The 23,755-nt window shown below is 57.1% G+C and overlaps 7 protein-coding genes across 7 annotated transcripts; all 7 read left to right on the top strand.

The window, feature by feature from the left end:
• The first annotated feature begins 2,567 nt into the window (after positions 1-2,567).
• On the top strand, positions 2,568-2,900 carry LOC148596070 (feather keratin-like). Its single transcript, XM_088531199.1, has one exon. It carries the CDS (start codon positions 2,568-2,570, stop codon positions 2,898-2,900), a length of 333 nt encoding a protein of 110 aa, XP_088387325.1.
• A 2,933-nt stretch (positions 2,901-5,833) lies between these two features.
• LOC148596069 (feather keratin-like) lies at positions 5,834-6,166 on the top strand. The gene has a single exon (XM_088531192.1). The coding sequence runs from the start codon at positions 5,834-5,836 to the stop codon at positions 6,164-6,166; it is 333 nt and encodes a 110-aa protein (XP_088387318.1).
• A 2,937-nt stretch (positions 6,167-9,103) lies between these two features.
• On the top strand, positions 9,104-9,436 carry LOC148596068 (feather keratin-like). Its single transcript, XM_088531180.1, has one exon. The coding sequence runs from the start codon at positions 9,104-9,106 to the stop codon at positions 9,434-9,436; it is 333 nt and encodes a 110-aa protein (XP_088387306.1).
• A 2,934-nt stretch (positions 9,437-12,370) lies between these two features.
• LOC148596067 (feather keratin-like) lies at positions 12,371-12,703 on the top strand. The gene has a single exon (XM_088531171.1). The coding sequence runs from the start codon at positions 12,371-12,373 to the stop codon at positions 12,701-12,703; it is 333 nt and encodes a 110-aa protein (XP_088387297.1).
• Positions 12,704-15,640: 2,937 nt separating this feature from the next.
• On the top strand, positions 15,641-15,973 carry LOC148596066 (feather keratin-like). Its single transcript, XM_088531160.1, has one exon. The coding sequence runs from the start codon at positions 15,641-15,643 to the stop codon at positions 15,971-15,973; it is 333 nt and encodes a 110-aa protein (XP_088387286.1).
• Positions 15,974-18,911: 2,938 nt separating this feature from the next.
• LOC148596065 (feather keratin-like) lies at positions 18,912-19,244 on the top strand. Its single transcript, XM_088531151.1, has one exon. It carries the CDS (start codon positions 18,912-18,914, stop codon positions 19,242-19,244), a length of 333 nt encoding a protein of 110 aa, XP_088387277.1.
• Positions 19,245-22,178: 2,934 nt separating this feature from the next.
• On the top strand, positions 22,179-22,511 carry LOC148596064 (feather keratin-like). The gene has a single exon (XM_088531139.1). The coding sequence runs from the start codon at positions 22,179-22,181 to the stop codon at positions 22,509-22,511; it is 333 nt and encodes a 110-aa protein (XP_088387265.1).
• The last annotated feature ends 1,244 nt before the right edge of the window (positions 22,512-23,755 follow it).

Here is a 23,755-nt window from a genome sequence, read left to right as displayed (position 1 = left end):
AATAAACAGTTGATGAACAGCAAACGCACATGCCTCCTCTTCCTTTCTTCTTACAAGACTCCTTCACCCTCTCCAGGCACCAAGGCAGGACTCCCAAGGCCAGCCGGGACGCTAGGCCGATGGGAGAAAAGGGGCCTGCGTCCCTTGTCCCGTTCTCCAACAAGAAAGTCACTGCAAATCCCTCACAGCAAAAATACACCCAAGCGTGCACATACCCGCAACAGTCCCCAAAGGATGCCTGGTGCCACATGAGTGCTCTCCCAAGCAAATCCGGAACAAGAACCATACTGGCATCCACATGCCCTTCCAGCACACCACACAACACCCTCCCTTCACCCAGCAGGCCCTTGCACACACACACCACCGGCCCTATCACCAGGGCTCTCATCAAAACACCCATTGCTTCCACACGCTGCACAACCTCTCATCAGCACCACCGCTTCCCAGCCCTCACATTTCGCTCGCAGCAAACAAGGAAAGGCAGGCCCCTGGGGAACACAAAAGAAAAAGGAAGAAGCAAACATACCTTCTTTCCCCATCTATAGCCACCACCGCTGGCCTTAGGGCCTCCACTCAAGAGCACAAGGGAAAGGACACACACGACTCATACCCTTGCCCCACAGACACCGGCTCCACCAACGGCATCTTCCCCATATAACACAGACAAACAACGGCCTGCACAAAGCAGCTCACAACACAAAGCATCTCCACAACAAGTCTTCTCCAACAGCCTTGTAGCCTCCTGTCCACAAGCAGGCACACCTCAGCTCCTAAGAAGCAAGGAGAAAACACTACGCAAGATTGAGAACCATCAACAGCCTTTGCAGGGGCATCAAAAGCACAAAGGCACTGCAGCAGCTCCCATCTCACAAAGGGCAACAGACTCACAAAGCACTCACGCGGACTCAGTTCGTGGAGCTCCCGCCCTCCACGCTCCCTTCCGCAAGTCCACAGGCCAAGGGGCTCTCACGTCTAGAGCCCAAGACTCCAGGCACTCCTGCTCTTCCTTTCTGCAACAACCAGTTGCAACCCTGAACCATCCAACACCGCTCACAGCACTGCCCTTCTGCCCTGGCACTCAGCCACATGGCAGAGCCCATATGCCCTTGCCCTGCCTCACACTCCCACTCCACCTCTGCCTCTCACCTCCTCTCCCAAACCTCCACAGCACTCCCAATAGACATTCATTAAGGACTCTATGCAGATAAACACCACCTTGGCAACGTGCGGATGAGAGGAAAGGAGAGACCTAGGCAGTGACCTCTTTGCAGATGAGTATAACCCAGCTCTTTCAAACCCAAGAGCAGGCCTAGCTACAACAGCAGACTTCTCCAGCTGCCTCCGCTCTTTCCATTGGGGCCACCACGCATGACCACACTACGGCACAACACGACACACACAGGCTCCTTTGCGTTACTGACACCGCACGGCCATCACAACCGGCAACCCACCAGGGGAGACAACCTCACCGCTATGGCGACGCCTAAACAAAACCCCGCACAGCTCACAGCAACGCAGGCAACGTCATCCAAGGGGCACGGCCACAAGGCCCACGCTCCTGCCAATGCCACATCAGTCTTCCTGCTTGCACACTAAATGGGGGACGCTCCTCACAATGCCGCCCCTAACCACACCAGGAAACTACCGCACTATGACCTCACTGCTGACACTCGGCCTTGCCTACACTTTGACAATGGGGTCCCCCGACCTCATGTGCACCTAACACCCATAGCCACCCAACTTCAGAGGCGCCCTTGAAAGGGACCGCTGCATCATAATGGGCACCTCCAAAAGAGCAGAAAATGAAAGGAGAGCATTGCGGGAAGGAAATCCAACCCAATATCATGACTTGCCAGGGTTGGACCTTCAAGACGAGCCGCAACCCAAAGGCTGTCATGCACAAAGGGTGTCTCATCGCCTCAGGCGCTCTGGGACCAGCATAAAAGCCGGCACAAGGCTGCGCTCCCTCACACACTTCTCCTCACACCTTCGCCTCCTCCGGCAACAAGGTGAGTCTCAACCCGCGGCCCCTTCTTCTCCCCAGTCTCTTCACCCCTCAGACATGCTCACAGGACACACTCCCTCCTCCACTCTACTCCCCCTCGCTCCCTCCCTTCGCACAGCATGCCCAAACTGCGGGAAGCTCTCACAGGGAGAAAGGCCTTTTCCTCACGCTGCTAGTGGGCTGCGCGCTCACCTCCAAGCTGCCCCTGCCTTCAACGCGCCAACTCCCTCAGTGCCTCCGACGCACCAAATCACTCGCTGCCTCCTTCCTCTCCATCACTCCCACACTCTCCCTACACTTCTGCCCGCACACAACGCCAGCAAAGCAGCCCTTGCCTTCCTGCTCACAGTCCCTCCGCCACCAGCCCCATGCAAAAAGAAGCAAACTCTGCAGCCTCTTTTAGGGCTCTCTCCAGAAAAAAGAAAAAAGAAACGTTATCTCTGCTGCCTCCTCTGCTTCCCAAAAGAGGAGCACAGCCCCAAAACACCCTCTGCCTCCTCACACCTGCCTTCTCACACTTTCTCAATCCCTGCTCTTCCAGGACCCTCTCCTCAACACACCCATGGCCTGCAACGACCTCTGCCGCCCCTGCGGACCCACCCCGCTGGCTAATAGCTGCAACGAGCCCTGTGTCAGGCAGTGCGAGGACTCCCGCGTGGTCATCCAGCCTTCCACCGTGGTGGTCACCCTGCCCGGACCCATCCTCACCTCCTTCCCACAGAACACCGCCGTCGGATCCTCCGCCTCTGCCGCCGTGGGTGACAACCTTAGCGCTCAGGGAGTCCCCATCAACAATGGTGGCTTCGGCTTTGGCTATGGCTATGGCGCCGGCTATGGCGCTGGCTGGGGAGGTCTTGGATGCTTCGCCCGTGGAAGAGGCTGCTACCCCTGCTAAGGACCCTCCCCACGCACCCTGACAGCAAACAACAACATCCTGCAAGACACTCCACCCTCTGAGAACGCACCTCCACAACATTGTCTCCATTCAGCCTCCACGTCCACACCTCTGTCTCTCCAGCAAGGGAGGAAGCAAGTGCATGGCCAAGGCGCACAGCCTCACCTCTTCACAACGGGGCCAAAGGAGCGCCTGCTCTTCTCTCTCTTCGTCCTTGGGGTCACCCCTTCTCCTGCTTCACTGCTGCCTTGCAAACCATGCCCCTGGGATCATCCACTGCAAGCAGGCAGGCCACACCGGGGATGCTCTCACGCCCACCTCACAACACCTCCTCTCCACTTTCCCATCCTTCCTCTTGCTCTTTTCCATCAATAAACAGTTGATGAACAGCAAACGCACATGCCTCCTCTTCCTTTCTTCTTACAAGACTCCTTCACCCTCTCCAGGCACCAAGACAGGACTCCCAAGGCCAGCCGGGACGCTAGGCCGATGGGAGAAAAGGGGCCTGCGTCCCTTGTCCCTTTCTCTAACAAGAAAGTCACTGTAAATCCCTCACAGCAAAAATACACCCAAGCGTGCACATACCCGCAACAGTCCCCAAAGGATGCCTGGTGCCACATGAGTGCTCTCCCAAGCAAATCCGGAACAAGAACCATACTGGCATCCACATGCCCTTCCAGCACACCACACAACACCCTCCCTTCACCCAGCAGGCCCTTGCACACACACACCACTGGCCCTATCACCAGGGCTCTCATCAAAACACCCATTGCTTCCACACGCTGCACAACCTCTCATCAGCACCACCGCTTCCCAGCCCTCACATTTCGCTCGCAGCAAACAAGGAAAGGCAGGCCCCTGGGGAACACAAAAGAAAAAGGAAGAAGCAAACATACCTTCTTTCCCCATCTATAGCCACCACCGCTGGCCTTAGGGCCTCCACTCAAGAGCACAAGGGAAAGGACACACACGACTCATACCCTTGCCCCACAGACACCTGCTCCACCAACGGCATCTTCCCCATATAACACAGACAAACAACGGCCTGCACAAAGCAGCTCACAACACAAAGCATCTCCACAACAAGTCTTCTCCAACAGCCTTGTAGCCTCCTGTCCACAAGCAGGCACACCTCAGCTCTTAAGAAGCAAGGAGAAAACACTACGCAAGATTGAGAACCATCAACAGCCTTTGCAGGGGCATCAAAAGCACAAAGGCACTGCAGCAGCTCCCATCTCACAAAGGGCAACAGACTCACAAAGCACTCACGCGGACTCAGTTCGTGGAGCTCCCGCCCTCCACGCTCCCTTCCGCAAGTCCACAGGCCAAGGGGCTCTCACGTCTAGAGCCCAAGACTCCAGGCACTCCTGCTCTTCCTTTCTGCAACAACCAGTTGCAACCCTGAACCATCCAACACCGCTCACAGCACTGCCCTTCTGCCCTGGCACTCAGCCACATGGCAGAGCCCATATGCCCTGCCTCACACTCCCACTCCACCTCTGCCTCTCACCTCCTCTCCCAAACCTCCACAGCACTCCCAATAGACATTCATTAAGGACTCTATGCAGATAAACACCACCTTGGCAACGTGCGGATGAGAGGAAAGGAGAGACCTAGGCAGTGACCTCTTTGCAGATGAGTATAACCCAGCTCTTTCAAACCCAAGAGCAGGCCTAGCTACAACAGCAGACTTCTCCAGCTGCCTCCGCTCTTTCCATTGGGGCCACCACGCATGACCACACTACGGCACAACACGACACACACAGGCTCCTTTGCGTTACTGACACCGCACGGCCATCACAACCGGCAACCCACCAGGGGAGACAACCTCACCGCTATGGCGACGCCTAAACAAAACCCCGCACAGCTCACAGCAACGCAGGCAACATCATCCAAGGGGCACGGCCACAAGGCCCACGCTCCTGCCAATGCCACATCAGTCTTCCTGCTTGCACACTAAATGGGGGACGCTCCTCACAATGCCGCCCCTAACCACACCAGGAAACTACCGCACTATGACCTCACTGCTGACACTCGGCCTTGCCTACACTTTGACAATGGGGTCCCCCGACCTCATGTGCACCTAACACCCATAGCCACCCAACTTCAGAGGCGCCCTTGAAAGGGACCGCTGCATCATAATGGGCACCTCCAAAAGAGCAGGAAATGAAAGGAGAGCATTGCGGGAAGGAAATCCAACCCAAACTTCATGACTTGCCAGGGTTGGGCCTTCAAGACGAGCCGCAACCCAAAGGCTGTCATGCACAAAGGGTGTCTCATCGCCTCAGGTGCTCTGGGACCAGCATAAAAGCCGGCACAAGGCTGCGCTCCCTCACACACTTCTCCTCACACCTTCGCCTCCTCCGGCAACAAGGTGAGTCTCAACCCGCAGCCCCGTCTTCTCCCCAATCTCTTCACCCCTCAGACATGCTCACAGGACACACTCCCTCCTCCACTCTACTCCCCCTCGCTCCCTCCCTTCGCACAGCATGCCCAAGCTGCGGGAAGCTCTCACAGGGAGAAAGGCCTTTTCCTCACGCTGCTAGTGGGCTGCGCGCTCACCTCCAAGCTGCCCCTGCCTTCAACGCGCCAACTCCCTCAGTGCCTCCGACGCACCAAATCACTCGCCGCCTCCTTCCTCTCCATCACTCCCACACTCTCCCTTCACTTCTGCCCGCACACAACGCCAGCAAAGCAGCCCTCGCCTTCCTGCGCACAGTCCCTCCACCACCAGCCCCATGCAAAAAGAAGCAAACTCTGCAGCCTCTTTTTAGGGCTCTCTCCAGAAAAAAGAAAAAAGAAACGTTATCTCTGCTGCCTCCTCTGCTTCCCAAAAGAGGAGCACAGCCCCAAAACACCCTCCGCCTCCTCACACCTGCCTTCTCACACTTTCTCAATCCCTGCTCTTCCAGGACCCTCTCCTCAACACACCCATGGCCTGCAACGACCTCTGCCGCCCCTGCGGACCCACCCCGCTGGCTAATAGCTGCAACGAGCCCTGTGTCAGGCAGTGCGAGGACTCCCGCGTGGTCATCCAGCCTTCCACCGTGGTGGTCACCCTGCCCGGACCCATCCTCACCTCCTTCCCACAGAACACCGCCGTCGGATCCTCCGCCTCTGCCGCCGTGGGTGACAACCTTAGCGCTCAGGGAGTCCCCATCAACAATGGTGGCTTCGGCTTTGGCTATGGCTATGGCGCCGGCTATGGCGCTGGCTGGGGAGGTCTTGGATGCTTCGCCCGTGGAAGAGGCTGCTACCCCTGCTAAGGACCCTCCCCACGCACCCTGACAGCAAACAACAACATCCTGCAAGACACTCCACCCTCTGAGAACGCACCTCCACAACATTGTCTCCATTCAGCCTCCACGTCCACACCTCTGTCTCTCCAGCAAGGGAGGAAGCAAGTGCATGGCCAAGGCGCACAGCCTCACCTCTTCACAACGGGGCCAAAGGAGCGCCTGCTCTTCTCTCTCTTCGTCCTTGGGGTCACCCCTTCTCCTGCTTCACTGCTGCCTTGCAAACCATGCCCCTGGGATCATCCACTGCAAGCAGGCAGGCCACACCGGGGATGCTCTCACGTCCACCTCACAACACCTCCTCTCCACTTTCCCATCCTTCCTCTTGCTCTTTTCCATCAATAAACAGTTGATGAACAGCAAACGCACATGCCTCCTCTTCCTTTCTTCTTACAAGACTCCTTCACCCTCTCCAGGCACCAAGGCAGGACTCCCAAGGCCAGCCGGGACGCTAGGCCGATGGGAGAAAAGGGGCCTGCGTCCCTTGTCCCGTTCTCCAACAAGAAAGTCACTGCAAATCCCTCACAGCAAAAATACACCCAAGCGTGCACATACCCGCAACAGTCCCCAAAGGATGCCTGGTGCCACATGAGTGCTCTCCCAAGCAAATCCGGAACAAGAACCATACTGGCATCCACATGCCCTTCCAGCACACCACACAACACCCTCCCTTCACCCAGCAGGCCCTTGCACACACACACCACCGGCCCTATCACCAGGGCTCTCATCAAAACACCCATTGCTTCCACACGCTGCACAACCTCTCATCAGCACCACCGCTTCCCAGCCCTCACATTTCGCTCGCAGCAAACAAGGAAAGGCAGGCCCCTGGGGAACACAAAAGAAAAAGGAAGAAGCAAACATACCTTCTTTCCCCATCTATAGCCACCACCGCTGGCCTTAGGGCCTCCACTCAAGAGCACAAGGGAAAGGACACACACGACTCATACCCTTGCCCCACAGACACCGGCTCCACCAACGGCATCTTCCCCATATAACACAGACAAACAACGGCCTGCACAAAGCAGCTCACAACACAAAGCATCTCCACAACAAGTCTTCTCCAACAGCCTTGTAGCCTCCTGTCCACAAGCAGGCACACCTCAGCTCCTAAGAAGCAAGGAGAAAACACTACGCAAGATTGAGAACCATCAACAGCCTTTGCAGGGGCATCAAAAGCACAAAGGCACTGCAGCAGCTCCCATCTCACAAAGGGCAACAGACTCACAAAGCACTCACGCGGACTCAGTTCGTGGAGCTCCCGCCCTCCACGCTCCCTTCCGCAAGTCCACAGGCCAAGGGGCTCTCACGTCTAGAGCCCAAGACTCCAGGCACTCCTGCTCTTCCTTTCTGCAACAACCAGTTGCAACCCTGAACCATCCAACACCGCTCACAGCACTGCCCTTCTGCCCTGGCACTCAGCCACATGGCAGAGCCCATATGCCCTTGCCCTGCCTCACACTCCCACTCCACCTCTGCCTCTCACCTCCTCTCCCAAACCTCCACAGCACTCCCAATAGACATTCATTAAGGACTCTATGCAGATAAACACCACCTTGGCAACGTGCGGATGAGAGGAAAGGAGAGACCTAGGCAGTGACCTCTTTGCAGATGAGTATAACCCAGCTCTTTCAAACCCAAGAGCAGGCCTAGCTACAACAGCAGACTTCTCCAGCTGCCTCCGCTCTTTCCATTGGGGCCACCACGCATGACCACACTACGGCACAACACGACACACACAGGCTCCTTTGCGTTACTGACACCGCACGGCCATCACAACCGGCAACCCACCAGGGGAGACAACCTCACCGCTATGGCGACGCCTAAACAAAACCCCGCACAGCTCACAGCAACGCAGGCAACGTCATCCAAGGGGCACGGCCACAAGGCCCACGCTCCTGCCAATGCCACATCAGTCTTCCTGCTTGCACACTAAATGGGGGACGCTCCTCACAATGCCGCCCCTAACCACACCAGGAAACTACCGCACTATGACCTCACTGCTGACACTCGGCCTTGCCTACACTTTGACAATGGGGTCCCCCGACCTCATGTGCACCTAACACCCATAGCCACCCAACTTCAGAGGCGCCCTTGAAAGGGACCGCTGCATCATAATGGGCACCTCCAAAAGAGCAGAAAATGAAAGGAGAGCATTGCGGGAAGGAAATCCAACCCAATATCATGACTTGCCAGGGTTGGACCTTCAAGACGAGCCGCAACCCAAAGGCTGTCATGCACAAAGGGTGTCTCATCGCCTCAGGCGCTCTGGGACCAGCATAAAAGCCGGCACAAGGCTGCGCTCCCTCACACACTTCTCCTCACACCTTCGCCTCCTCCGGCAACAAGGTGAGTCTCAACCCGCGGCCCCTTCTTCTCCCCAGTCTCTTCACCCCTCAGACATGCTCACAGGACACACTCCCTCCTCCACTCTACTCCCCCTCGCTCCCTCCCTTCGCACAGCATGCCCAAACTGCGGGAAGCTCTCACAGGGAGAAAGGCCTTTTCCTCACGCTGCTAGTGGGCTGCGCGCTCACCTCCAAGCTGCCCCTGCCTTCAACGCGCCAACTCCCTCAGTGCCTCCGACGCACCAAATCACTCGCTGCCTCCTTCCTCTCCATCACTCCCACACTCTCCCTACACTTCTGCCCGCACACAACGCCAGCAAAGCAGCCCTTGCCTTCCTGCTCACAGTCCCTCCGCCACCAGCCCCATGCAAAAAGAAGCAAACTCTGCAGCCTCTTTTAGGGCTCTCTCCAGAAAAAAGAAAAAAGAAACGTTATCTCTGCTGCCTCCTCTGCTTCCCAAAAGAGGAGCACAGCCCCAAAACACCCTCTGCCTCCTCACACCTGCCTTCTCACACTTTCTCAATCCCTGCTCTTCCAGGACCCTCTCCTCAACACACCCATGGCCTGCAACGACCTCTGCCGCCCCTGCGGACCCACCCCGCTGGCTAATAGCTGCAACGAGCCCTGTGTCAGGCAGTGCGAGGACTCCCGCGTGGTCATCCAGCCTTCCACCGTGGTGGTCACCCTGCCCGGACCCATCCTCACCTCCTTCCCACAGAACACCGCCGTCGGATCCTCCGCCTCTGCCGCCGTGGGTGACAACCTTAGCGCTCAGGGAGTCCCCATCAACAATGGTGGCTTCGGCTTTGGCTATGGCTATGGCGCCGGCTATGGCGCTGGCTGGGGAGGTCTTGGATGCTTCGCCCGTGGAAGAGGCTGCTACCCCTGCTAAGGACCCTCCCCACGCACCCTGACAGCAAACAACAACATCCTGCAAGACACTCCACCCTCTGAGAACGCACCTCCACAACATTGTCTCCATTCAGCCTCCACGTCCACACCTCTGCCTCTCCAGCAAGGGAGGAAGCAAGTGCATGGCCAAGGCGCACAGCCTCACCTCTTCACAACGGGGCCAAAGGAGCGCCTGCTCTTCTCTCTCTTCGTCCTTGGGGTCACCCCTTCTCCTGCTTCACTGCTGCCTTGCAAACCATGCCCCTGGGATCATCCACTGCAAGCAGGCAGGCCACACCGGGGATGCTCTCACGCCCACCTCACAACACCTCCTCTCCACTTTCCCATCCTTCCTCTTGCTCTTTTCCATCAATAAACAGTTGATGAACAGCAAACGCACATGCCTCCTCTTCCTTTCTTCTTACAAGACTCCTTCACCCTCTCCAGGCACCAAGACAGGACTCCCAAGGCCAGCCGGGACGCTAGGCCGATGGGAGAAAAGGGGCCTGCGTCCCTTGTCCCTTTCTCCAACAAGAAAGTCACTGTAAATCCCTCACAGCAAAAATACACCCAAGCGTGCACATACCCGCAACAGTCCCCAAAGGATGCCTGGTGCCACATGAGTGCTCTCCCAAGCAAATCCGGAACAAGAACCATACTGGCATCCACATGCCCTTCCAGCACACCACACAACACCCTCCCTTCACCCAGCAGGCCCTTGCACACACACACCACTGGCCCTATCACCAGGGCTCTCATCAAAACACCCATTGCTTCCACACGCTGCACAACCTCTCATCAGCACCACCGCTTCCCAGCCCTCACATTTCGCTCGCAGCAAACAAGGAAAGGCAGGCCCCTGGGGAACACAAAAGAAAAAGGAAGAAGCAAACATACCTTCTTTCCCCATCTATAGCCACCACCGCTGGCCTTAGGGCCTCCACTCAAGAGCACAAGGGAAAGGACACACACGACTCATACCCTTGCCCCACAGACACCTGCTCCACCAACGGCATCTTCCCCATATAACACAGACAAACAACGGCCTGCACAAAGCAGCTCACAACACAAAGCAGCTCCACAACAAGTCTTCTCCAACAGCCTTGTAGCCTCCTGTCCACAAGCAGGCACACCTCAGCTCTTAAGAAGCAAGGAGAAAACACTACGCAAGATTGAGAACCATCAACAGCCTTTGCAGGGGCATCAAAAGCACAAAGGCACTGCAGCAGCTCCCATCTCACAAAGGGCAACAGACTCGCAAAGCACTCACGCGGACTCAGTTCGTGGAGCTCCCGCCCTCCACGCTCCCTTCCGCAAGTCCACAGGCCAAGGGGCTCTCACGTCTAGAGCCCAAGACTCCAGGCACTCCTGCTCTTCCTTTCTGCAACAACCAGTTGCAACCCTGAACCATCCAACACCGCTCACAGCACTGCCCTTCTGCCCTGGCACTCAGCCACATGGCAGAGCCCATATGCCCTTGCCCTGCCTCACACTCCCACTCCACCTCTGCCTCTCACCTCCTCTCCCAAACCTCCACAGCACTCCCAATAGACATTCATTAAGGACTCTATGCAGATAAACACCACCTTGGCAACGTGCGGATGAGAGGAAAGGAGAGACCTAGGCAGTGACCTCTTTGCAGATGAGTATAACCCAGCTCTTTCAAACCCAAGAGCAGGCCTAGCTACAACAGCAGACTTCTCCAGCTGCCTCCGCTCTTTCCATTGGGGCCACCACGCATGACCACACTACGGCACAACACGACACACACAGGCTCCTTTGCGTTACTGACACGGCACGGCCATCACAACCGGCAACCCACCAGGGGAGACAACCTCACCGCTATGGCGACGCCTAAACAAAACCCCGCACAGCTCACAGCAACGCAGGCAACGTCATCCAAGGGGCACGGCCACAAGGCCCACGCTCCTGCCAATGCCACATCAGTCTTCCTGCTTGCACACTAAATGGGGGACGCTCCTCACAATGCCGCCCCTAACCACACCAGGAAACTACCGCACTATGACCTCACTGCTGACACTCGGCCTTGCCTACACTTTGACAATGGGGTCCCCCGACCTCATGTGCACCTAACACCCATAGCCACCCAACTTCAGAGGCGCCCTTGAAAGGGACCGCTGCTTCATAATGGGCACCTCCAAAAGAGCAGGAAATGAAAGGAGAGCATTGCGGGAAGGAAATCCAACCCAATATCATGACTTGCCAGGGTTGGACCTTCAAGACGAGCCGCAACCCAAAGGCTGTCATGCACAAAGGGTGTCTCATCGCCTCAGGCGCTCTGGGACCAGCATAAAAGCCGGCACAAGGCTGCGCTCCCTCACACACTTCTCACACCTTCGCCTCCTCCGGCAACAAGGTGAGTCTCAACCCGCGGCCCCTTCTTCTCCCCAGTCTCTTCACCCCTCAGACATGCTCACAGGACACACTCCCTCCTCCACTCTACTCCCCCTCGCTCCCTCCCTTCGCACAGCATGCCCAAACTGCGGGAAGCTCTCACAGGGAGAAAGGCCTTTTCCTCACGCTGCTAGTGGGCTGCGCGCTCACCTCCAAGCTGCCCCTGCCTTCAACGCGCCAACTCCCTCAGTGCCTCCGACGCACCAAATCACTCGCTGCCTCCTTCCTCTCCATCACTCCCACACTCTCCCTACACTTCTGCCCGCACACAACGCCAGCAAAGCAGCCCTTGCCTTCCTGCTCACAGTCCCTCCGCCACCAGCCCCATGGAAAAAGAAGCAAACTCTGCAGCCTCTTTTAGGGCTCTCTCCAGAAAAAAGAAAAAAGAAACGTTATCTCTGCTGCCTCCTCTGCTTCCCAAAAGAGGAGCACAGCCCCAAAACACCCTCTGCCTCCTCACACCTGCCTTCTCACACTTTCTCAATCCCTGCTCTTCCAGGACCCTCTCCTCAACACACCCATGGCCTGCAACGACCTCTGCCGCCCCTGCGGACCCACCCCGCTGGCTAATAGCTGCAACGAGCCCTGTGTCAGGCAGTGCGAGGACTCCCGCGTGGTCATCCAGCCTTCCACCGTGGTGGTCACCCTGCCCGGACCCATCCTCACCTCCTTCCCACAGAACACCGCCGTCGGATCCTCCGCCTCTGCCGCCGTGGGTGACAACCTTAGCGCTCAGGGAGTCCCCATCAACAATGGTGGCTTCGGCTTTGGCTATGGCTATGGCGCCGGCTATGGCGCTGGCTGGGGAGGTCTTGGATGCTTCGCCCGTGGAAGAGGCTGCTACCCCTGCTAAGGACCCTCCCCACGCACCCTGACAGCAAACAACAACATCCTGCAAGACACTCCACCCTCTGAGAACGCACCTCCACAACATTGTCTCCATTCAGCCTCCACGTCCACACCTCTGCCTCTCCAGCAAGGGAGGAAGCAAGTGCATGGCCAAGGCGCACAGCCTCACCTCTTCACAACGGGGCCAAAGGAGCGCCTGCTCTTCTCTCTCTTCGTCCTTGGGGTCACCCCTTCTCCTGCTTCACTGCTGCCTTGCAAACCATGCCCCTGGGATCATCCACTGCAAGCAGGCAGGCCACACCGGGGATGCTCTCACGCCCACCTCACAACACCTCCTCTCCACTTTCCCATCCTTCCTCTTGCTCTTTTCCATCAATAAACAGTTGATGAACAGCAAACGCACATGCCTCCTCTTCCTTTCTTCTTACAAGACTCCTTCACCCTCTCCAGGCACCAAGACAGGACTCCCAAGGCCAGCCGGGACGCTAGGCCGATGGGAGAAAAGGGGCCTGCGTCCCTTGTCCCTTTCTCCAACAAGAAAGTCACTGTAAATCCCTCACAGCAAAAATACACCCAAGCGTGCACATACCCGCAACAGTCCCCAAAGGATGCCTGGTGCCACATGAGTGCTCTCCCAAGCAAATCCGGAACAAGAACCATACTGGCATCCACATGCCCTTCCAGCACACCACACAACACCCTCCCTTCACCCAGCAGGCCCTTGCACACACACACCACTGGCCCTATCACCAGGGCTCTCATCAAAACACCCATTGCTTCCACACGCTGCACAACCTCTCATCAGCACCACCGCTTCCCAGCCCTCACATTTCGCTCGCAGCAAACAAGGAAAGGCAGGCCCCTGGGGAACACAAAAGAAAAAGGAAGAAGCAAACATACCTTCTTTCCCCATCTATAGCCACCACCGCTGGCCTTAGGGCCTCCACTCAAGAGCACAAGGGAAAGGACACACACGACTCATACCCTTGCCCCACAGACACCTGCTCCACCAACGGCATCTTCCCCATATAACACAGACAAACAACGGCCTGCACAAAGCAGCTCACAACACAAAGCATCTCCACAACAAGTCTTCTCCAACAGCCTTGTAGCCTCCTGTCCACAAGCAGGCACACCTCAGCTCTTAAGAAGCAAGGAGAAAACACTACGCAAGATTGAGTACCATCAACAGCCTTTGCAGGGGCATCAAAAGCACAAAGGCACTGCAGCAGCTCCCATCTCACAAAGGGCAACAGACTCACAAAGCACTCACGCGGACTCAGTTCGTGGAGCTCCCGCCCTCCACGCTCCCTTCCGCAAGTCCACAGGCCAAGGGGCTCTCACGTCTAGAGCCCAAGACTCCAGGCACTCCTGCTCTTCCTTTCTGCAACAACCAGTTGCAACCCTGAACCATCCAACACCGCTCACAGCACTGCCCTTCTGCCCTGGCACTCAGCCACATGGCAGAGCCCATATGCCCTTGCCCTGCCTCACACTCCCACTCCACCTCTGCCTCTCACCTCCTCTCCCAAACCTCCACAGCACTCCCAATAGACATTCATTAAGGACTCTATGCAGATAAACACCACCTTGGCAACGTGCGGATGAGAGGAAAGGAGAGACCTAGGCAGTGACCTCTTTGCAGATGAGTATAACCCAGCTCTTTCAAACCCAAGAGCAGGCCTAGCTACAACAGCAGACTTCTCCAGCTGCCTCCGCTCTTTCCATTGGGGCCACCACGCATGACCACACTACGGCACAACACGACACACACAGGCTCCTTTGCGTTACTGACACGGCACGGCCATCACAACCGGCAACCCACCAGGGGAGACAACCTCACCGCTATGGCGACGCCTAAACAAAACCCCGCACAGCTCACAGCAACGCAGGCAACGTCATCCAAGGGGCACGGCCACAAGGCCCACGCTCCTGCCAATGCCACATCAGTCTTCCTGCTTGCACACTAAATGGGGGACGCTCCTCACAATGCCGCCCCTAACCACACCAGGAAACTACCGCACTATGACCTCACTGCTGACACTCGGCCTTGCCTACACTTTGACAATGGGGTCCCCCGACCTCATGTGCACCTAACACCCATAGCCACCCAACTTCAGAGGCGCCCTTGAAAGGGACCGCTGCATCATAATGGGCACCTCCAAAAGAGCAGGAAATGAAAGGAGAGCATTGCGGGAAGGAAATCCAACCCAATATCATGACTTGCCAGGGTTGGACCTTCAAGACGAGCCGCAACCCAAAGGCTGTCATGCACAAAGGGTGTCTCATCGCCTCAGGCGCTCTGGGACCAGCATAAAAGCCGGCACAAGGCTGCGCTCCCTCACACACTTCTCCTCACACCTTCGCCTCCTCCGGCAACAAGGTGAGTCTCAACCCGCGGCCCCTTCTTCTCCCCAGTCTCTTCACCCCTCAGACATGCTCACAGGACACACTCCCTCCTCCACTCTACTCCCCCTCGCTCCCTCCCTTCGCACAGCATGCCCAAACTGCGGGAAGCTCTCACAGGGAGAAAGGCCTTTTCCTCACGCTGCTAGTGGGCTGCGCGCTCACCTCCAAGCTGCCCCTGCCTTCAACGCGCCAACTCCCTCAGTGCCTCCGACGCACCAAATCACTCGCTGCCTCCTTCCTCTCCATCACTCCCACACTCTCCCTACACTTCTGCCCGCACACAACGCCAGCAAAGCAGCCCTTGCCTTCCTGCTCACAGTCCCTCCGCCACCAGCCCCATGCAAAAAGAAGCAAACTCTGCAGCCTCTTTTAGGGCTCTCTCCAGAAAAAAGAAAAAAGAAACGTTATCTCTGCTGCCTCCTCTGCTTCCCAAAAGAGGAGCACAGCCCCAAAACACCCTCTGCCTCCTCACACCTGCCTTCTCACACTTTCTCAATCCCTGCTCTTCCAGGACCCTCTCCTCAACACACCCATGGCCTGCAACGACCTCTGCCGCCCCTGCGGACCCACCCCGCTGGCTAATAGCTGCAACGAGCCCTGTGTCAGGCAGTGCGAGGACTCCCGCGTGGTCATCCAGCCTTCCACCGTGGTGGTCACCCTGCCCGGACCCATCCTCACCTCCTTCCCACAGAACACCGCCGTCGGATCCTCCGCCTCTGCCGCCGTGGGTGACAACTTTAGCGCTCAGGGAGTCCCCATCAACAATGGTGGCTTCGGCTTTGGCTATGGCTATGGCGCCGGCTATGGCGCTGGCTGGGGAGGTCTTGGATGCTTCGCCCGTGGAAGAGGCTGCTACCCCTGCTAAGGACCCTCCCCACGCACCCTGACAGCAAACAACAACATCCTGCAAGACACTCCACCCTCTGAGAACGCACCTCCACAACATTGTCTCCATTCAGCCTCCACGTCCACACCTCTGCCTCTCCAGCAAGGGAGGAAGCAAGTGCATGGCCAAGGCGCACAGCCTCACCTCTTCACAACGGGGCCAAAGGAGCGCCTGCTCTTCTCTCTCTTCGTCCTTGGGGTCACCCCTTCTCCTGCTTCACTGCTGCCTTGCAAACCATGCCCCTGGGATCATCCACTGCAAGCAGGCAGGCCACACCGGGGATGCTCTCACGCCCACCTCACAACACCTCCTCTCCACTTTCCCATCCTTCCTCTTGCTCTTTTCCATCAATAAACAGTTGATGAACAGCAAACGCACATGCCTCCTCTTCCTTTCTTCTTACAAGACTCCTTCACCCTCTCCAGGCACCAAGGCAGGACTCCCAAGGCCAGCCGGGACGCTAGGCCGATGGGAGAAAAGGGGCCTGCGTCCCTTGTCCCTTTCTCCAACAAGAAAGTCACTGTAAATCCCTCACAGCAAAAATACACCCAAGCGTGCACATACCCGCAACAGTCCCCAAAGGATGCCTGGTGCCACATGAGTGCTCTCCCAAGCAAATCCGGAACAAGAACCATACTGGAATCCACATGCCCTTCCAGCACACCACACAACACCCTCCCTTCACCCAGCAGGCCCTTGCACACACACACCACTGGCCCTATCACCAGGGCTCTCATCAAAACACCCATTGCTTCCACACGCTGCACAACCTCTCATCAGCACCACCGCTTCCCAGCCCTCACATTTCGCTCGCAGCAAACAAGGAAAGGCAGGCCCCTGGGGAACACAAAAGAAAAAGGAAGAAGCAAACATACCTTCTTTCCCCATCTATAGCCACCACCGCTGGCCTTAGGGCCTCCACTCAAGAGCACAAGGGAAAGGACACACACGACTCATACCCTTGCCCCACAGACACCGGCTCCACCAACGGCATCTTCCCCATATAACACAGACAAACAACGGCCTGCACAAAGCAGCTCACAACACAAAGCATCTCCACAACAAGTCTTCTCCAACAGCCTTGTAGCCTCCTGTCCACAAGCAGGCACACCTCAGCTCTTAAGAAGCAAGGAGAAAACACTACGCAAGATTGAGAACCATCAACAGCCTTTGCAGGGGCATCAAAAGCACAAAGGCACTGCAGCAGCTCCCATCTCACAAAGGGCAACAGACTCGCAAAGCACTCACGCGGACTCAGTTCGTGGAGCTCCCGCCCTCCACGCTCCCTTCCGCAAGTCCACAGGCCAAGGGGCTCTCACGTCTAGAGCCCAAGACTCCAGGCACTCCTGCTCTTCCTTTCTGCAACAACCAGTTGCAACCCTGAACCATCCAACACCGCTCACAGCACTGCCCTTCTGCCCTGGCACTCAGCCACATGGCAGAGCCCATATGCCCTTGCCCTGCCTCACACTCCCACTCCACCTCTGCCTCTCACCTCCTCTCCCAAACCTCCACAGCACTCCCAATAGACATTCATTAAGGACTCTATGCAGATAAACACCACCTTGGCAACGTGCGGATGAGAGGAAAGGAGAGACCTAGGCAGTGACCTCTTTGCAGATGAGTATAACCCAGCTCTTTCAAACCCAAGAGCAGGCCTAGCTACAACAGCAGACTTCTCCAGCTGCCTCCGCTCTTTCCATTGGGGCCACCACGCATGACCACACTACGGCACAACACGACACACACAGGCTCCTTTGCGTTACTGACACGGCACGGCCATCACAACCGGCAACCCACCAGGGGAGACAACCTCACCGCTATGGCGACGCCTAAACAAAACCCCGCACAGCTCACAGCAACGCAGGCAACGTCATCCAAGGGGCACGGCCACAAGGCCCACGCTCCTGCCAATGCCACATCAGTCTTCCTGCTTGCACACTAAATGGGGGACGCTCCTCACAATGCCGCCCCTAACCACACCAGGAAACTACCGCACTATGACCTCACTGCTGACACTCGGCCTTGCCTACACTTTGACAATGGGGTCCCCCGACCTCATGTGCACCTAACACCCATAGCCACCCAACTTCAGAGGCGCCCTTGAAAGGGACCGCTGCATCATAATGGGCACCTCCAAAAGAGCAGGAAATGAAAGGAGAGCATTGCGGGAAGGAAATCCAACCCAAACTTCATGACTTGCCAGGGTTGGGCCTTCAAGACGAGCCGCAACCCAAAGGCTGTCATGCACAAAGGGTGTCTCATCGCCTCAGGCGCTCTGGGACCAGCATAAAAGCCGGCACAAGGCTGCGCTCCCTCACACACTTCTCCTCACACCTTCGCCTCCTCCGGCAACAAGGTGAGTCTCAACCCGCGGCCCCTTCTTCTCCCCAGTCTCTTCACCCCTCAGACATGCTCACAGGACACACTCCCTCCTCCACTCTACTCCCCCTCGCTCCCTCCCTTCGCACAGCATGCCCAAACTGCGGGAAGCTCTCACAGGGAGAAAGGCCTTTTCCTCACGCTGCTAGTGGGCTGCGCGCTCACCTCCAAGCTGCCCCTGCCTTCAACGCGCCAACTCCCTCAGTGCCTCCGACGCACCAAATCACTCGCTGCCTCCTTCCTCTCCATCACTCCCACACTCTCCCTACACTTCTGCCCGCACACAACGCCAGCAAAGCAGCCCTTGCCTTCCTGCTCACAGTCCCTCCGCCACCAGCCCCATGCAAAAAGAAGCAAACTCTGCAGCCTCTTTTAGGGCTCTCTCCAGAAAAAAGAAAAAAGAAACGTTATCTCTGCTGCCTCCTCTGCTTCCCAAAAGAGGAGCACAGCCCCAAAACACCCTCTGCCTCCTCACACCTGCCTTCTCACACTTTCTCAATCCCTGCTCTTCCAGGACCCTCTCCTCAACACACCCATGGCCTGCAACGACCTCTGCCGCCCCTGCGGACCCACCCCGCTGGCTAATAGCTGCAACGAGCCCTGTGTCAGGCAGTGCGAGGACTCCCGCGTGGTCATCCAGCCTTCCACCGTGGTGGTCACCCTGCCCGGACCCATCCTCACCTCCTTCCCACAGAACACCGCCGTCGGATCCTCCGCCTCTGCCGCCGTGGGTGACAACCTTAGCGCTCAGGGAGTCCCCATCAACAATGGTGGCTTCGGCTTTGGCTATGGCTATGGCGCCGGCTATGGCGCTGGCTGGGGAGGTCTTGGATGCTTCGCCCGTGGAAGAGGCTGCTACCCCTGCTAAGGACCCTCCCCACGCACCCTGACAGCAAACAACAACATCCTGCAAGACACTCCACCCTCTGAGAACGCACCTCCACAACATTGTCTCCATTCAGCCTCCACGTCCACACCTCTGCCTCTCCAGCAAGGGAGGAAGCAAGTGCATGGCCAAGGCGCACAGCCTCACCTCTTCACAACGGGGCCAAAGGAGCGCCTGCTCTTCTCTCTCTTCGTCCTTGGGGTCACCCCTTCTCCTGCTTCACTGCTGCCTTGCAAACCATGCCCCTGGGATCATCCACTGCAAGCAGGCAGGCCACACCGGGGATGCTCTCACGCCCACCTCACAACACCTCCTCTCCACTTTCCCATCCTTCCTCTTGCTCTTTTCCATCAATAAACAGTTGATGAACAGCAAACGCACATGCCTCCTCTTCCTTTCTTCTTACAAGACTCCTTCACCCTCTCCAGGCACCAAGGCAGGACTCCCAAGGCCAGCCGGGACGCTAGGCCGATGGGAGAAAAGGGGCCTGCGTCCCTTGTCCCTTTCTCCAACAAGAAAGTCACTGTAAATCCCTCACAGCAAAAATACACCCAAGCGTGCACATACCCGCAACAGTCCCCAAAGGATGCCTGGTGCCACATGAGTGCTCTCCCAAGCAAATCCGGAACAAGAACCATACTGGCATCCACATGCCCTTCCAGCACACCACACAACACCCTCCCTTCACCCAGCAGGCCCTTGCACACACACACCACTGGCCCTATCACCAGGGCTCTCATCAAAACACCCATTGCTTCCACACGCTGCACAACCTCTCATCAGCACCACCGCTTCCCAGCCCTCACATTTCGCTCGCAGCAAACAAGGAAAGGCAGCCCCTGGGGAACACAAAAGAAAAAGGAAGAAGCAAACATACCTTCTTTCCCCATCTATGGCCACCACCGCTGGCCTTAGGGCCTCCACTCAAGAGCACAAGGGAAAGGACACACACGACTCATACCCTTGCCCCACAGACACCGGCTCCACCAACGGCATCTTCCCCATATAACACAGACAAACAACGGCCTGCACAAAGCAGCTCACAACACAAAGCATCTCCACAACAAGTCTTCTCCAACAGCCTTGTAGCCTCCTGTCCACAAGCAGGCACACCTCAGCTCTTAAGAAGCAAGGAGAAAACACTACGCAAGATTGAGAACCATCAACAGCCTTTGCAGGGGCATCAAAAGCACAAAGGCACTGCAGCAGCTCCCATCTCACAAAGGGCAACAGACTCGCAAAGCACTCACGCGGACTCAGTTCGTGGAGCTCCCGCCCTCCACGCTCCCTTCCGCAAGTCCACAGGCCAAGGGGCTCTCACGTCTAGAGCCCAAGACTCCAGGCACTCCTGCTCTTCCTTTCTGCAACAACCAGTTGCAACCCTGAACCATCCAACACCGCTCACAGCACTGCCCTTCTGCCCTGGCACTCAGCCACATGGCAGAGCCCATATGCCCTTGCCCTGCCTCACACTCCCACTCCACCTCTGCCTCTCACCTCCTCTCCCAAACCTCCACAGCACTCCCAATAGACATTCATTAAGGACTCTATGCAGATAAACACCACCTTGGCAACGTGCGGATGAGAGGAAAGGAGAGACCTAGGCAGTGACCTCTTTGCAGATGAGTATAACCCAGCTCTTTCAAACCCAAGAGCAGGCCTAGCTACAACAGCAGACTTCTCCAGCTGCCTCCGCTCTTTCCATTGGGGCCACCACGCATGACCACACTACGGCACAACACGACACACACAGGCTCCTTTGCGTTACTGACACGGCACGGCCATCACAACCGGCAACCCACCAGGGGAGACAACCTCACCGCTATGGCGACGCCTAAACAAAACCCCGCACAGCTCACAGCAACGCAGGCAACGTCATCCAAGGGGCACGGCCACAAGGCCCACGCTCCTGCCAATGCCACATCAGTCTTCCTGCTTGCACACTAAATGGGGGACGCTCCTCACAATGCCGCCCCTAACCACACCAGGAAACTACCGCACTATGACCTCACTGCTGACACTCGGCCTTGCCTACACTTTGACAATGGGGTCCCCCGACCTCATGTGCACCTAACACCCATAGCCACCCAACTTCAGAGGCGCCCTTGAAAGGGACCGCTGCATCATAATGGGCACCTCCAAAAGAGCAGGAAATGAAAGGAGAGCATTGCGGGAAGGAAATCCAACCCAAACTTCATGACTTGCCAGGGTTGGGCCTTCAAGACGAGCCGCAACCCAAAGGCTGTCATGCACAAAGGGTGTCTCATCGCCTCAGGCGCTCTGGGACCAGCATAAAAGCCGGCACAAGGCTGCGCTCCCTCACACACTTCTCCTCACACCTTCGCCTCCTCCGGCAACAAGGTGAGTCTCAACCCGCGGCCCCTTCTCCCCAGTCTCTTCACCCCTCAGACATGCTCACAGGACACACTCCCTCCTCCACTCTACTCCCCCTCGCTCCCTCCCTTCGCACAGCATGCCCAAACTGCGGGAAGCTCTCACAGGGAGAAAGGCCTTTTCCTCACGCTGCTAGTGGGCTGCGCGCTCACCTCCAAGCTGCCCCTGCCTTCAACGCGCCAACTCCCTCAGTGCCTCCGACGCACCAAATCACTCGCTGCCTCCTTCCTCTCCATCACTCCCACACTCTCCCTACACTTCTGCCCGCACACAACGCCAGCAAAGCAGCCCTTGCCTTCCTGCTCACAGTCCCTCCGCCACCAGCCCCATGCAAAAAGAAGCAAACTCTGCAGCCTCTTTTAGGGCTCTCTCCAGAAAAAAGAAAAAAGAAACGTTATCTCTGCTGCCTCCTCTGCTTCCCAAAAGAGGAGCACAGCCCCAAAACACCCTCTGCCTCCTCACACCTGCCTTCTCACACTTTCTCAATCCCTGCTCTTCCAGGACCCTCTCCTCAACACACCCATGGCCTGCAACGACCTCTGCCGCCCCTGCGGACCCACCCCGCTGGCTAATAGCTGCAACGAGCCCTGTGTCAGGCAGTGCGAGGACTCCCGCGTGGTCATCCAGCCTTCCACCGTGGTGGTCACCCTGCCCGGACCCATCCTCACCTCCTTCCCACAGAACACCGCCGTCGGATCCTCCGCCTCTGCCGCCGTGGGTGACAACCTTAGCGCTCAGGGAGTCCCCATCAACAATGGTGGCTTCGGCTTTGGCTATGGCTATGGCGCCGGCTATGGCGCTGGCTGGGGAGGTCTTGGATGCTTCGCCCGTGGAAGAGGCTGCTACCCCTGCTAAGGACCCTCCCCACGCACCCTGACAGCAAACAACAACATCCTGCAAGACACTCCACCCTCTGAGAACGCACCTCCACAACATTGTCTCCATTCAGCCTCCACGTCCACACCTCTGCCTCTCCAGCAAGGGAGGAAGCAAGTGCATGGCCAAGGCGCACAGCCTCACCTCTTCACAACGGGGCCAAAGGAGCGCCTGCTCTTCTCTCTCTTCGTCCTTGGGGTCACCCCTTCTCCTGCTTCACTGCTGCCTTGCAAACCATGCCCCTGGGATCATCCACTGCAAGCAGGCAGGCCACACCGGGGATGCTCTCACGCCCACCTCACAACACCTCCTCTCCACTTTCCCATCCTTCCTCTTGCTCTTTTCCATCAATAAACAGTTGATGAACAGCAAACGCACATGCCTCCTCTTCCTTTCTTCTTACAAGACTCCTTCACCCTCTCCAGGCACCAAGACAGGACTCCCAAGGCCAGCCGGGACGCTAGGCCGATGGGAGAAAAGGGGCCTGCGTCCCTTGTCCCTTTCTCCAACAAGAAAGTCACTGTAAATCCCTCACAGCAAAAATACACCCAAGCGTGCACATACCCGCAACAGTCCCCAAAGGATGCCTGGTGCCACATGAGTGCTCTCCCAAGCAAATCCGGAACAAGAACCATACTGGCATCCACATGCCCTTCCAGCACACCACACAACACCCTCCCTTCACCCAGCAGGCCCTTGCACACACACACCACTGGCCCTATCACCAGGGCTCTCATCAAAACACCCATTGCTTCCACACGCTGCACAACCTCTCATCAGCACCACCGCTTCCCAGCCCTCACATTTCGCTCGCAGCAAACAAGGAAAGGCAGGCCCCTGGGGAACACAAAAGAAAAAGGAAGAAGCAAACATACCTTCTTTCCCCATCTATAGCCACCACCGCTGGCCTTAGGGCCTCCACTCAAGAGCACAAGGGAAAGGACACACACGACTCATACCCTTGCCCCACAGACACCTGCTCCACCAACGGCATCTTCCCCATATAACACAGACAAACAACGGCCTGCACAAAGCAGCTCACAACACAAAGCATCTCCACAACAAGTCTTCTCCAACAGCCTTGTAGCCTCCTGTCCACAAGCAGGCACACCTCAGCTCTTAAGAAGCAAGGAGAAAACACTACGCAAGATTGAGAACCATCAACAGCCTTTGCAGGGGCATCAAAAGCACAAAGGCACTGCAGCAGCTCCCATCTCACAAAG

This window comes from Tinamus guttatus, unplaced genomic scaffold (assembly GCF_059628265.1).
Source record: "Tinamus guttatus ecotype Peru unplaced genomic scaffold, ASM5962826v1 Tinamus_guttatus_pri_ptg000032l, whole genome shotgun sequence".
Classification (NCBI taxonomy): Eukaryota; Metazoa; Chordata; class Aves; order Tinamiformes; family Tinamidae; genus Tinamus; species Tinamus guttatus.
This window is presented reverse-complemented; position numbering and strand designations above follow the sequence as displayed.